Source organism: Pelodiscus sinensis, chromosome 1, assembly GCF_049634645.1.
Source record: "Pelodiscus sinensis isolate JC-2024 chromosome 1, ASM4963464v1, whole genome shotgun sequence".
In the NCBI taxonomy this organism is placed as follows: domain Eukaryota; kingdom Metazoa; phylum Chordata; order Testudines; family Trionychidae; genus Pelodiscus; species Pelodiscus sinensis.
Window position 1 is genome coordinate 53,303,311 of NC_134711.1, and position 13,168 is coordinate 53,316,478.

The window sequence follows — 13,168 nt, forward strand, 5'->3', positions numbered from 1 at the left end:
TGATATAGAAATTCTTGAATAAAAATGAGCAATCCAATGACATTCTTTTTACCAACCACTTTTCTGATAATAATCATAGTCTTGTAGATGCTAAACATTACTTTCATTTGCTATTAGATTATGCCTCTCATATTAGTCAATTCTGTGAAAATTAACTAAATAAATCAATTACTATCTACTTCTCTAGATAAAAAAGATCTCATTGCAGATGCTAAATGGTGTACCTATACTATATTTTATAATAAAGTTCTGTATTAGTGAACTATAGGCATTAGATCTCTATTTTATGTTTGCAAAGAGTACTGAAATGTGTTAACATAAATTTTGTTTTAAAGTTGAAAAATCTTACATTGAGATTCACTAACATATTGCTTATTTTAAACAAATTCCACTATCTTGTTATCCATTAATTCAGTATACTCTGCATATATAGTTCCACCGAAAAAAACTGTAAAAAGTAAAATTCAGAAAAAAGTATTTTTCTTTGTAAGAATTAACATCTATTATTTGAACACTGAGTCCCAATCCCAACCTTAAAATGTGAAACTTAAAATGTGATTTTTAAAACGTATTAAACTATGATCAGAAAACTGGAATGAAGAAATGTTTAGTAAGGTAAAGCATAATACATTTTAACCAGGTCAGCAGTTTTCCATTTAAAATAAGCTATAATTAACACTTTTTTTTTTAAAGTTTAACAGGAACGCCAAGGAATGAGGTATGTAAGTTTTTAGATATCACATCAGACTTTCATTTTATGCAACTAACTGTATTTCACAACTTGCATCTTACAAAATAGACAGTACCATTGTGCCTGTAGAAGTACTGCATTAAAAAACAGAAAGATACATTACTACAAGAAACCACCAAACATCACAATTGTCAGGGGCTACAAAAATTCATTTTTTTTAGCAGTTATGAGAATGCATCATATGAACGTAATATTTTGGGGCTGGATTCACTACTAAAAAAGTTCATCCAACTTTCGCATTGGCCCAAATACATTTTAATTGAGAGACAAACAGATTTGCTGGGATGTGAATGGACTTCCTTTGGACAGAAGCCAGATGCATTTTTGTAATGAATCTGACCCTATAATTTAAATCTATACATGGATTTTTTTGTGTGTGCATAAAAAAACACTTAGTTGTAAACAAAAATGCAAAATCTGTATTCATAAAAATATTTTATTGGTTACTTTACATAATACGGTGTGGGACTGTAAATATTTTTGCTCTGTATCAGTATATTGCTAAATGCATAAATTTTGACAGTTTATGCCAGAAAATAGGGTACTGCGTTTTTTTTTATTATAACTGATGCTACAGTATTTAATAAAGGGCCAAATCAAAATCAAAGACACTGATCTAAGAACAAAATGTGATCATATTATTTATTTTCTTACTCCTGTCAACATAGTATTTTTGTATTAAACTGATATGCGACTGTGACACTGGGTAAATTTGGGGCAAGGAAATAATGCTAAGCAGAAATTAAAGCTGTACTAAAAAGCTATTTTTAAAGCTTTTCCAGAATTTCAGACCTACAAAATTTACTTTTTGCCAAATGCTTAGTAATTTGAGATTTTATATTGGTTATGCAACATAGATTTTTCAGTGTCTAATGACAATATAGTACTGTATCTGAATTATAAAGCTAAATAACCAATGCTTATAAATGTGTTCACCCTTTTTGCTCGTAAACATTACAGTACGTGTTAAGTGAGAGGAAACTATTGGTAAAACCAGCAACATAATTCAGTAACAGTAATTTAGTAAACGTCAAACATTGGCAAAAATTCATACAAATGTTTTATTTAATAACATTTTTCCTATTTAAGCACACCAAGTACCAGCAGGTGTTTTAAGAAGATAATTATGAAAATTCTGTTGCAATAGTTGATTAAGTTGATCTTTGATTTGCATACATATAACTATGTTTCACAATTCTCAAATAATACATATTTAGGCAGCTTGAACTATGGTATAAAAAATTTAATTCATTACATGCCAATAGCAGAGACTCCAAGAGTTGTGTTAGAATTCACTAAACTAAAAGTGAAAATGGACTTACCAATAACACTGCATAATGAACATTCAAACCACATTTTCATGGCACCTTTATGTGTGAAGATTAAACAGTTAGTCTGAAAATGCTTTGTCGGCATTTGTAGATTGCATTTAAATTATTATTTCTACTGTTCCACGTCTATTTTGTAAACCTGCATAAATTATGTTCCAGTAAACATATCAATTGTGCATGGATAATCGGTCATGAAAATGTGGTAACTGTTGGCAGAAGTTGTGTATTTGCATGTTTTGAAGAGACTAAAGAAACTGGAGAAAATAAATTTTAATGAGATTCTCCGTTCAACGATGAGGCTTCTCCTCTGGGCGAAGATGACCTGGACATTCCTCTCTCTGTATTGTCAGAGCTAGAACCACTCTGACTGTGTTGATCCGCAGAGGCGGCACTGGAAGCAGGTGGTGACTTAGTTTTCTCCTTAAAGTCTGTAATAATGACTGTCAGATCTCCAACTGTAACTTCCAAATGCTGGGCACTACTTCGATCCACATTTTTCAATCTTGGCCTAAATAAAGAAGAATCAAATTAAAAGCTAAATGAAGGTTTCCACAATCCATAGTCCTCTTGCCCCTCAAATTGTTAGTGATTTTTGTAGGAAAAGTATAATTTAGTGGAATACTACACACAGCAATAGTATGAATACATAAAATAGCAATGTACCACATAGCTGGCAATTCCAAACTATCATAGTTAAGTTTTTCTTCACCTCTAAATAATCAGATTTTAACAGGGCCTCCTGGATAAAAGGTGATCACATAATTGTACTCCACATTTTGAGATTTTGTCTTGTAAAAAGTTAAGTCTCTCTTTATGGCTGAAAAGAATGTTCAAAATGTGGCTCTCAGAATTATCAGCAGACAGCCTGAAACAACTGCTTTGAGAGGTATGGACTCCTCCATTCATTTCAGTGAGTGTTTACTTACAAGTTCTCGGTATGCAGAAACCAGCTCCCATATCATCTAACCAGTTGTTTCTAAACTTCTGCTGTGTAGATATAAACACAAATTCTGCAGCACACTGAACATGTAAAATGTGGAGTGGACATAATGTAAATAGAATTTAATTTTAAAATAATTTACACTAAGAACAGTATGATGACAGGATGGGAGCACAATTTAATATAAACATCCTGCATACGACACTGGGCCACACATATGAATGTGGGAAAAGTCTACTTCCCTGGCTTGATTTCTACTCTTTTCAAGATCACAACAGAGCATTCAAACTATATTATATCAATTGGTCTTTGCAGGCTAGGGCAGCAGGTGATCTAGGCATGAAATACTTGAATTTGCTAGTTCTCTGTGTGCCAGGTGACAAATCATGTCACCACAGCAGCTGAAAATACCTGCCTATAAGAACAGCACAGCATGCCTTTTAAACTGACCCAACCTGTATTTGATTCTACAACTTTCTTCAAGACAAGCTTGGAAGAAAAGAAATTAATATGAAAATATGATTTGGCAGATGTGCTGCTAAAAAGCAAATTTAACTGACACCTCACCCTTCACAGGGATTTAAAGCCCTGCCTCAAGTAAAAGTCATGCTGAGTCACCTCACCTCACCTCACCTCACTCCACCTTTTGCACTCCCACACAGCAGAGAGTTGAAGCTGCAAAAGAGTACATAAGGAGCCCAGTGTCCCGAGGTTCAACTGGCTTTAATAAAAAGAGCCTAAGATGTAGAGGTACAGGGGAAAGATTCACTTTTGCCAGCCTGAATGGGCTGCATGACAGAGAGAAAAATTAGGGTTTACTGCACACAGATATTGTTAAACGTATTTCTGGAAACAACATTTAAATATGCTTTAAATGTTCATCTAAGTAATCCACTTTAGTTTCTAAGTAAGAACGCAGTCTAAGAACCCAGTCTAGCTAAAATCAGTTAATACTTTTTTTAAACTTGTATGTAATATTTGACTGTTTGGATATGGAAACCCGTAGTCTGATTTCCCTGAACTAGTAATTTTTCAAGCAGTTATTTGCATAGCTCTCTACTTAAAAAAAATCAAACAAAAAACAAAAACAAAAACAAAAAACCCCCCCAATGTTCCCAGCCAAGGCAAGCACACAAAGGGGCAAGCTGCAGCATGGGTCCCCTCAATAATAAGCAGGGTCATAGAACTCTACTCACTCTCCCTGATGTGGCCAGAGTCATTGGCTGTGTCTACACTGACATGAATTTCCGGAACTGCTTAAAACGGAATACTATTCCATTTTCAGTTTTTCCGGAAAAGGAGCGTCTGCATTGGCAGGCTGCTTTTCCGGAAAAGCGTCTGTGGCCAATGTAGATGCGCTTTTCCGGAAAAGAGCCCTGATTGCCATTTTCGCGATCGGGGCTTTTTTCCGGATAAGACTACTGGGCTGTCTACACTGGCCCTTTTCTGGAACAGCGTTCCGGAATAAGGACTTACGCCCGAGCGGGAGCAGAATAATTTTTCCGGAATAGCAGCTGATTTTGTACAGTACAGCATCGTTGCTTTTCCGGAAATTCAAGGGCCAATGTAGACAGCTCGCAGCTTATTCCGGAAAAGCGGCTGATTTTCCGGAATAAGTGGCCCAGTGCAGACACATCCATTCTGTGTCCCTGCCACAACCAAGTCCTTATGGCTACATTTATTCTGATGGCTCCAAATGGCTCCTAAAAGTCAGGGATTTTAAAATTATGTAATACAGTAACTGTGTAACCATTAAATATCCTGTTGGATACATGATTACCAATTACATCATTTTTAACATTATTCCATAAATAACACAGGTAAAATAAATTTCCTTTGTTACTTTTACAAAGGGAATTTACTATAGCCCTCTGCAGGCTGAATCAGCCTGCCTGCCAGCTCCAAATTTTTTAAAATGCAGAACCGCAACAGGGGCAGCTTAGGAACGGGGGTAGCTGCTGGGATCCAGCGCAGTGCTGACACTTGCCAGGAATGAGCCAGCCAGCCAGCTCCAAATTTAATTTCAAAGCTGCAGTGTGAGGACTAGGGGGCAGCGCTGGGGTTAACCAGCAACATTAATCAATAAGCATCTGCTTATTGGTTAATCAGTTACATCCCAGTAGGGATGTTAGAGTGTAAGCGACTAGTTGACTACCCAAAAAGCAAAGGCTTATCGGGTAGTTGAGTCACTACTTGACTAGTTGCCCCTCCCCCCGCCCCTTGCTGCCTCTATAGCTGAGGCACTAAGGGGGGGAGGAGAAGATAGCAGGAACTGTGGGGAGCCAGGTTAAAAGCCAGTTTCCCCCTAGCACTGTCTCTGCAGGAGCAGGGGAAGTCGAGGTGCAGTGGGGGGAACAGCACCAGCAAGGTCAAAAGTAGTCCCCACTTGCGCGGGTTCCCTATTGCACTTCTGCCTTTGAAATGTACATGAGCCGCAGGTGGCTCTTGTAAATTACAAAGGCAAAGGCATAGTGAGATAGCAAGCTCCCGCCCTTATCAACTAATTGAGTAGTCAATGGAAATTCCATCAGCTACTCGATTATCTGATTAATCAAACTTTAACATCTCTAATCCCTATGAAAGATACTAACTTACAAATACTTTACACTCTGGCCAGCCAAATTTATTATTAGAAATAAAACAAAAATTACAAAAATCCTTTCTATCAGTTCTGTTCCATTTCCTCCCCATAAAAAATAATTCCCAATCTTCTCAATCTAAATTCTTTGATTTCAAGACAAAAATTTGGGAAGTACTCTTTGCTCTTTCTGGAGAAGTCCCGAACAAACACTGAAAGTCCTGTTTCACCAATGCATGGAAAACTGCCTGCTACTTCTCTGAAGAAGTGATTACACAGAATGGCTACGTCTACACTGGCCCCTTTTCCGGAAGGGGCATGTAAATTTCACTAGTCGTCGTAGGGAAATCCGCGGGGGATTTAAATATCCCCCGCGGCATTTAAATAAAAATGTCCGCCGCTTTTTTCCGGCTTTTAAAAAAGCCGGAAAAGAGCGTCTAGACTGGCCCCGATCCTCCGGAAAAAGTGCCCTTTTCCGGAGGCTCTTATTCTTACTTCAAAGTAAGAATAAGAGCCTCCGGAAAAGGGCACTTTTTCCGGAGGATCGGGGCCAGTCTAGACGCTCTTTTCCGGCTTTTTTAAAAGCCGGAAAAAAGCGGCGGACATTTTTATTTAAATGCCGCGGGGGATATTTAAATCCCCCGCGGATTTCCCTACGACGACTAGTGAAATTTACATGCCCCTTCCGGAAAAGGGGCCAGTGTAGACGTAGCCCATATGTTTGGCTGCACTCTGCCTCCCAAACTGTATCACTCATTATTTCTGTACATTTTCTCTTCCTCTTCTAAATAGGTTAAATATATTTCAGTCTTCTCAGCTTTTTAGTTACACATTTGTGACTAAAGTAATTTTATACTTAATTTGGGGAAATCTGAGACAAAAATGCTTGTGTCTAGAGATGTGGTGTCCAACACACTAGTTACATGTGGCTATATGGCTGGTCAAGCACGGCTTGTTCACTATAGCAGTAGCCACTATGCCCTGGTTTACACTAAGGGGTTATTTTGAAATAACCACTCTTATTTCAAAATAATACGTGGAGCGTCCATACTACCAAGCCTATTATTTTGAAATAGCAGGCTACTTATTTCGAAATAACTCCTGCTTTCCTCGGGGAATAATGCTTATTTCGAAATAGTATTAGTGTGGGCTGCTGCTATTTTGAAATAACTACTCCCCAGAATTGTGCCTACTGCTTCAGAAATGGTGGGATACCATGGGTCCGGAGCTATACAAACAACTGATTTTTCAAGTTTTGCTTCCAGTCCCACAAAAAATGAAATATAAACAAATCAATGTGGGTCAATCAAGAAAGGAAATTTTTCTAGTTTTTCAGTTAATTGAAAAGTTAGAAAAAATTAATTTCAGGTTAAATGAAATGTTTCTTTCTGTCTGAAACAATGTTTCTTTGTTTTTACTTTAAATGAGTGTTTTTAGGGGTTTTTTTAATGAAATGCAAGGAAATACTGCAACAGTCCATTTGAAAAAAAATTGAAATATTTATATATATTTGGATTTTGTTTTTTCCAGAACAACATTTGACAGATGACAAATTCATGAAACATTTTCTTCTGTGTCACCGAATCTGTATTTTTAGCCAAAAAAATAGTTTTGACTGGAAAATGTTACCCATATCTACCCGTGCCTAACATCCCATACGTTTCCTTCCAACTGAAGGCTGCTCCTAGGCTCATGGCAAGCTAAAGAATTGTGGCTACCTTGCTTGAATTTTCATATTTCAGTCTGGTATTTCCAAGACTTCAGGATATCCTTCAGGTTCCCAATCTACTGCATATGTTTTCGGCTTCATAAGTCAGTTTGGTATCCAAAAGTCACTATTCTAGCCTTTGTTTTTTATCCCAAATTCTGCATAAATACCAACAACTGCACTCTCCTACTTCTGCAGAACCTTATATTTCCTTTCCTAATCCAGTTCTGTACAAAAGCTAGCCACTTTTCTCTTTTCCTTGTATACAGGAACCGCATATCTTCCATGTTTCCTGTCTAAAGATCATTTTTGCTAGATGAGGAAATCTCTGTCCCTTTACGGACATCTTAATTTTCCCTTTCCTGTTCAATCCACTTAGTCTCCATCTACTGGTCAAAACTAAAGACTGCAAGATTGCTTCATATTTAACAACAATGGAACTTCAACAAATATTTAGTCTAATTTTAAAATGACTTAAGAAAACACTTCCCGTCAGTGATAAAATGTGCATCATATAATATTTTTACAAATATCAACAGTTTTTAACATTTACCTGGTTTTCTTATGACTGTTCTTTTTGCTAGTTGTTTCCTTTTCACTTTTTTCCTTTTCTACTTTGTCTTTTTTCTCTTTCTTTGATTGTGTTGGGGGCACAAATTGCTGAGTAACCTGTTGTGCAACCAGCTGTGAGACAGGTCGAGGTTTCCTGTGAGTACATATATATTTATTATTTAGGTATTACAGTATCAGTCTTATACTCTACCTTTTACAGTAATTAAAACAATAGTCAATACAAAATGCAAGACTGTTAAACAAGTCAAACTGCCAGCAGTTCATTATAATAACATACCCAAATCAAATTCACAGTATCTTGACCATTAGCTTATTGATCCACCTATTCCTATACTTATAATGCCCTACCCCCAAGAGACAAATGTTAAAGATTTAGAGACAGGGCTTTGTGCAGTGTGTGATGGGGTATATCAACCCTGTATTGGCAATTTAAGGATTAATCCAGTACTCGGGGCCCAGGAGGACACTCCCTCCCCCCCCCCCAACACCTTACTAGGCATGTTCCCAATGGAGGGAGCACATAAAAAATAAGTGGCTCATCTCAGTCTAGGCTGCCTGAGAAGGAGCGAGGACATGAGCTGTAGATTCCTGCTAAGAAGCCACCAGAGCTCCAAACACTGAGGATGAGCGTACTGACCATGCTGCGAAACCCCAGCTTCCCACGGAGACCTGAGAGGATGACAAGTGACTATCAACAAGGAGCTACAGAATTGGAAGTAATGGTAGGAAGTGACCCAGCGTACATGTTTGTGAATACTAAGGCTAGAACCATATGCTAGGGCAGGACTGGACAAGATAGGACCCCGAAGGCCAGATCTAGCTCTCCTAACACTTTGATCTGCCCGCAGACTGCATCCGGCCACTTTATATTTACATTCTGCTACCACCACCACCAGATTTCCAGGCAGTGGCTCATGCAGCAGGTTCCTATTTAAATGGTTCACAGTTCCTGGTCGTGGCGCTACCCCAGCAGGGGCTGGAGCCAGGAGCCCTTTAAAATCACCACAGCAACCGCAGGTGGCTGCCTAACAATGTGGTACAGGCAGGGTCAGACTGCGAGCCCTTTGCTGTGTTTTTAATTCAAAGACTCAGACAACTCTGGGGGCAGGCTAGTCCCCAGCTCTGCCTCTTCTGTCCCAGTCCCAGTCCCATGACCACATACCAAAATTCATTAAGTGGCTCCTCTGTGAAAGTTATTGCCCACCCCTGTGCTAGGATACCTGAGGCTAAGTCTACACTATAGGCTTTTTCCAATTGCTTTTCCGGAAGAGGCTTTTCTGCCATTATTTGGCCCTATCTAGACAGGGCCAAATGGTGGAAAAGCCTCCTCATTCGGCAGAGCCCTTATTCCTCATAGAACAAGGTATACAGGGCTCCCCGAAAGAGCACGTTTGCTCTTCTGGGGGAAAAAAAAAAGCAGCGAGCAGAAGAGCAAACATGTTTCCTGGATGCGGCGGAGTTTTTCCAGGATTCCAGATCTCGCAGTGTAGACGTACCCTGATTGTCACAGATCTCTGGGCTGAAACCCAGTGGAACAGGGTAGGTCTGGATTCCCCTATAATCCGCACAATTGCCCTTAGGCATCATTTCCACTAGAAAGGACAGATCCTTAAAATTTGTTAAGCAACTGGTTGCTGAAGGAAGTGGTCTGTTTTTGGACTTGCACTGCTAGGTGATGTGGCCACTGAAGTAAGAGGCCCCTGCTTCTAAGCGCTGCACGCTCCTAGCAGGGCAAAGGAAACTTCATGCACTTCCCCCTGCCCCCAGGCCCAGAGCGACAGGACCTCTGCAGGTCTGATCAACTCGCTTGGCAGGCCAAATCTGGCCTGTGGAGGCCCTTTTGCCCACCCCTACTCTAGATAGTCCTTAGAAAAATAAACATTGTGAAACCATGAATATAGTGCAACAACATTCAGAAAATGCCTCCCCCTGCACTGCTGCCTTAGTATGAGCTCAGCGGGGGGGGGGGGGGGGGGGGAGGGGGGGATGGAGAGGCAGCTCCATGGGACTCTGCTTATGCAGAGTCAGCTTAAAAGCTAGCTCCCTGTGTGTACTGGCTACTGCCAGTGCTTTGGGAGGGGGTGGGAGGGAGAGACTTTTAAACCGGCTCCCCACAAGCACCGGCTCCTGTCCTCCCTGGATTCATTAAGTGGATCCTCTGTGAAAGTTATTGCCCACCCGTGCGCTAGGATACCTGAGGCTAGGTCTACACTATAGGCTTTTTCCAATTGCTGCCTCTTAGGAGGCGTGGGGGGGGCAGAGGCAGGAGCCAATGTGGGAGCCAGCATGCTCCCGCCTTCCCCCCTGCTGCCTCTGATACGGGGAGGGGGGAGAGGCCTGCATGTAATTGAGAGGGTTAACTGATGAGCCTAGGCTCATGGCTTAACAGTGTACTCAACTACATGTTCAGATCCCTAATTTAAATGCTGCAGTTTTTCCCCTCTCCCCCCTGCAGGGCTTTTCTACACATTTTGCTGTAGGGCATCTGGTAAAGACACTCTATACCAGATGTGGCAAAATTGTGGCTCGTGAGCCCCACACAGCTCTCTTTAAAGTATGGCTCCCAGAGCGCTGCCATGTACTATCACCACTTCTCCTCATACCAGACTAGGCAGGGGCAGCTCAGGGCTACTGCCACCGAGCAGCGGAATGGTGGGAGTTGAGTCATTAGGGAAGTGGCGAGGCATAAGCCCTGCACTCAAGGAGGCAATGCTCCACGGGGCAGCTTGTGCATATTTTGCAGCTCTAGAACTTCTGAAGATTATTATATGCAGATTAGAGGGTCAGTAAATTTGGCCACTCCTGAATCTATGGCAGAGAGCTCTCTCACCAACATAGCACTGTTCACACTGAGGCTTATGTTGGTTAACTTACGTAACTTTTTCAGGAGGGTGGTTTATTCACATCCCTGAGTAATGTAAGTTATGCCAACATGGGCTTTGTCAACCCTGGCAGATGTAAAGCCTTGGTATTTACAGTGCCACTTACAGAGCCCAGCAGTGAAACCTCTAATGTGTGTCTACAGCATCAGCTCCAGTACTGTGGCACGGCCACTCGAGGCACTTGTAGCAGCATTCGGAGCAGTGCACTTTGAGCAACTATCCCAGAGCACCTCTATTTCTGCTGCTGAGGCTTGTGCAAAGGTGGAGAGTAGGAGTTGTAGGGCATCCAGAGTCCTGCCCCATTGCCCTTGGTGCACTGCTTCGCATCCCAACAACACCAATGCTTCCATCCCCTTTTGGCACCATCTTTCACTGGCTTTTATGTACGCTCTGTGTTGTTGGTTTCCAGGAGTGGATCCTGAACTGTTGAAGACAATGCTGATAGGTCTCACTAACTAACACATTATGAATGTCCTTAAGCTGCAAACTGACAATGAGGAGTGAGAAACTGATCTGGCCATGCACTGTAGCTACAACACTAAATGTCTTGTGGCATTCACAGAGGTGCCTGACCACAGTGTAGTGCCACTTTGGGACTTGTGAACAAGCATCAATAGTAGAATCATATCATCATGCAAGTCTGGAATGACAAGCAGGGGCTGCAGAACTTTTGGATGAGGAAAGTCACTTTCATGGGATTGAGAAATAAACTCCACCCTGTGGCGCAAGGACATGCGAATAAGCGCTGTTCTGCCAGTGGAGACGCATGTGGTGATTGCACTGTGGAAACTGGCTACTCCAGACAGCTTTTGCTTGATCACCAATCAATTTGTATTGAGAAAGTTGACAGTTGGACTCATGTTGATGGAATTATGCAGGACCATCAATCACATCCTGCTCCGAAAGACCGTGACTCTGGGCAACGTGCATGAAATTATAGATGGCTTTGCACTGATGGGCTTCACTGACTATGGTAGGGAGGGTGATAGATAGCACACATTGTTTTGGAACCAGACTGCCTAGTATCTGAGTACATTAATCAGAAGGGCTGTGTCTAGACTGGCAAGTTTTTCCACAAAATCAGATGATTTTGCGGAAAAACTTGCCAGCTGTCTACACTGGCCGCTTGAATTTCCAGAAAAGCACTGACGATCTCATGTAAGATCGTCAGTGCTTTTCCGGAAATACTATGCTACTCCCGTTTGGGCAAAAGTCTTTTTCTGAAAGACTTTTGAGCAAAAGGGCCAGTGTAAACAACACAGTAGTGTTTTCCGCAAAAAAGCCCCAATCGCGAAAATGGCGATCGGGGCTTTTTTGCGGAAAACCACGTCTAGATTGGCCATGGACACTTTTCCGCAAAAAGTGCTTTTATGGAAAAGCATCCTGCCAATCTAGACGTGCTTTTCCGAAAATGCTTTTAACGGAAAACTTTTCCATTAAAAGCATTTTCGGAAAATCATGCCAGTGTAGACGTAACCAAGGAGTATTTCTCCATGGTTCTTCAGGTGCTTGTGGATCACCGTGTTTCACGGACATTAACACAGGCTGATCTGGAAAGGCTCATAACGCATGCATCTTTTAGAACACTACCCTGTTCAGGAAGCTGCAAGCAGGGACTTCCTTCCCAGACCAGAAGATCACCATAGGGGAAGTCAAAATGCCCATTTGTGATCTTGGGAGACCCTGTCTACTTCTTGCTATCATGGCTCATGAAGCCATATATTGGGAACATTACCAGTAGCAAGGAGCAGTTCAACAACAGGCTGAGAAGGTGCAGAATGACTGTGAAATGTGCTTTTGGCTGTTTAAAACCCTGCTGGCGATGTTTGTACAAGAAGCTGGACCTGGCCAATGACAATTTCCCTTTGCTTATAGCTGCGTGCTGTACCCTCCATAATATTTGTGAAGGAAAAGGCAAAAGCTTTGCTGAGGGCTTGACTACTGCGGCTCAGTGCCTGGAGACTGTTTGACCAGACTAAGACCAGGGCTATTAGAGGAGCACAGTGGGGCCATAAAGATCAAGGATGCCTTGAAACAGCAATTTGATGCTGAAAAGTCAGTAATATTTGTTGCCAGGCATGGGAGTGCAGTGGCTGCAATGCTAGTGGGCAGCTGTGAATGGTATGTATGATGCACTGACAAGAAAATTGCCTGTTGCTTTGCTGGGCTATGCTTGATTGCTTTCAAACCCAAGAATTTCATTTATTAAAAACAAATATAGAACACACACATATTATGATACATCTGCACTTTGTGGGAAAGAAGAGGGTGGCAAGGAGGAGGTTAAGCCATGGTATGTTTACAGATTTGTATACGTCCAAGTATCATGTGCAGCCCTGCCATCTGATGTGCTGTGCAATGGGGGTTGCATTGCTGCAGGGCTAAACAGCACAGGGAGGAGGTGC

The 13,168-nt window shown here is 41.3% G+C and overlaps 1 protein-coding gene across 1 annotated transcript in view; it reads right to left on the reverse strand.

Annotated features, from left to right (window-relative positions):
- Positions 1-748: 748 nt before the first annotated feature.
- The window catches only part of YAF2 (YY1 associated factor 2), a 58,782-nt gene continuing 46,362 nt past the window's right edge, over positions 749-13,168 (reverse strand). The window contains exons 3-4 of the mRNA XM_075930120.1: positions 7,862-8,014; positions 749-2,590 (exon numbers count right to left, since the gene is read on the reverse strand). Of these exons, the coding sequence (XP_075786235.1) occupies positions 2,353-2,590; positions 7,862-8,014 (391 nt within the window). The 3' untranslated portion in view covers positions 749-2,352. The remainder of the gene's footprint in view (positions 2,591-7,861; positions 8,015-13,168) is intronic.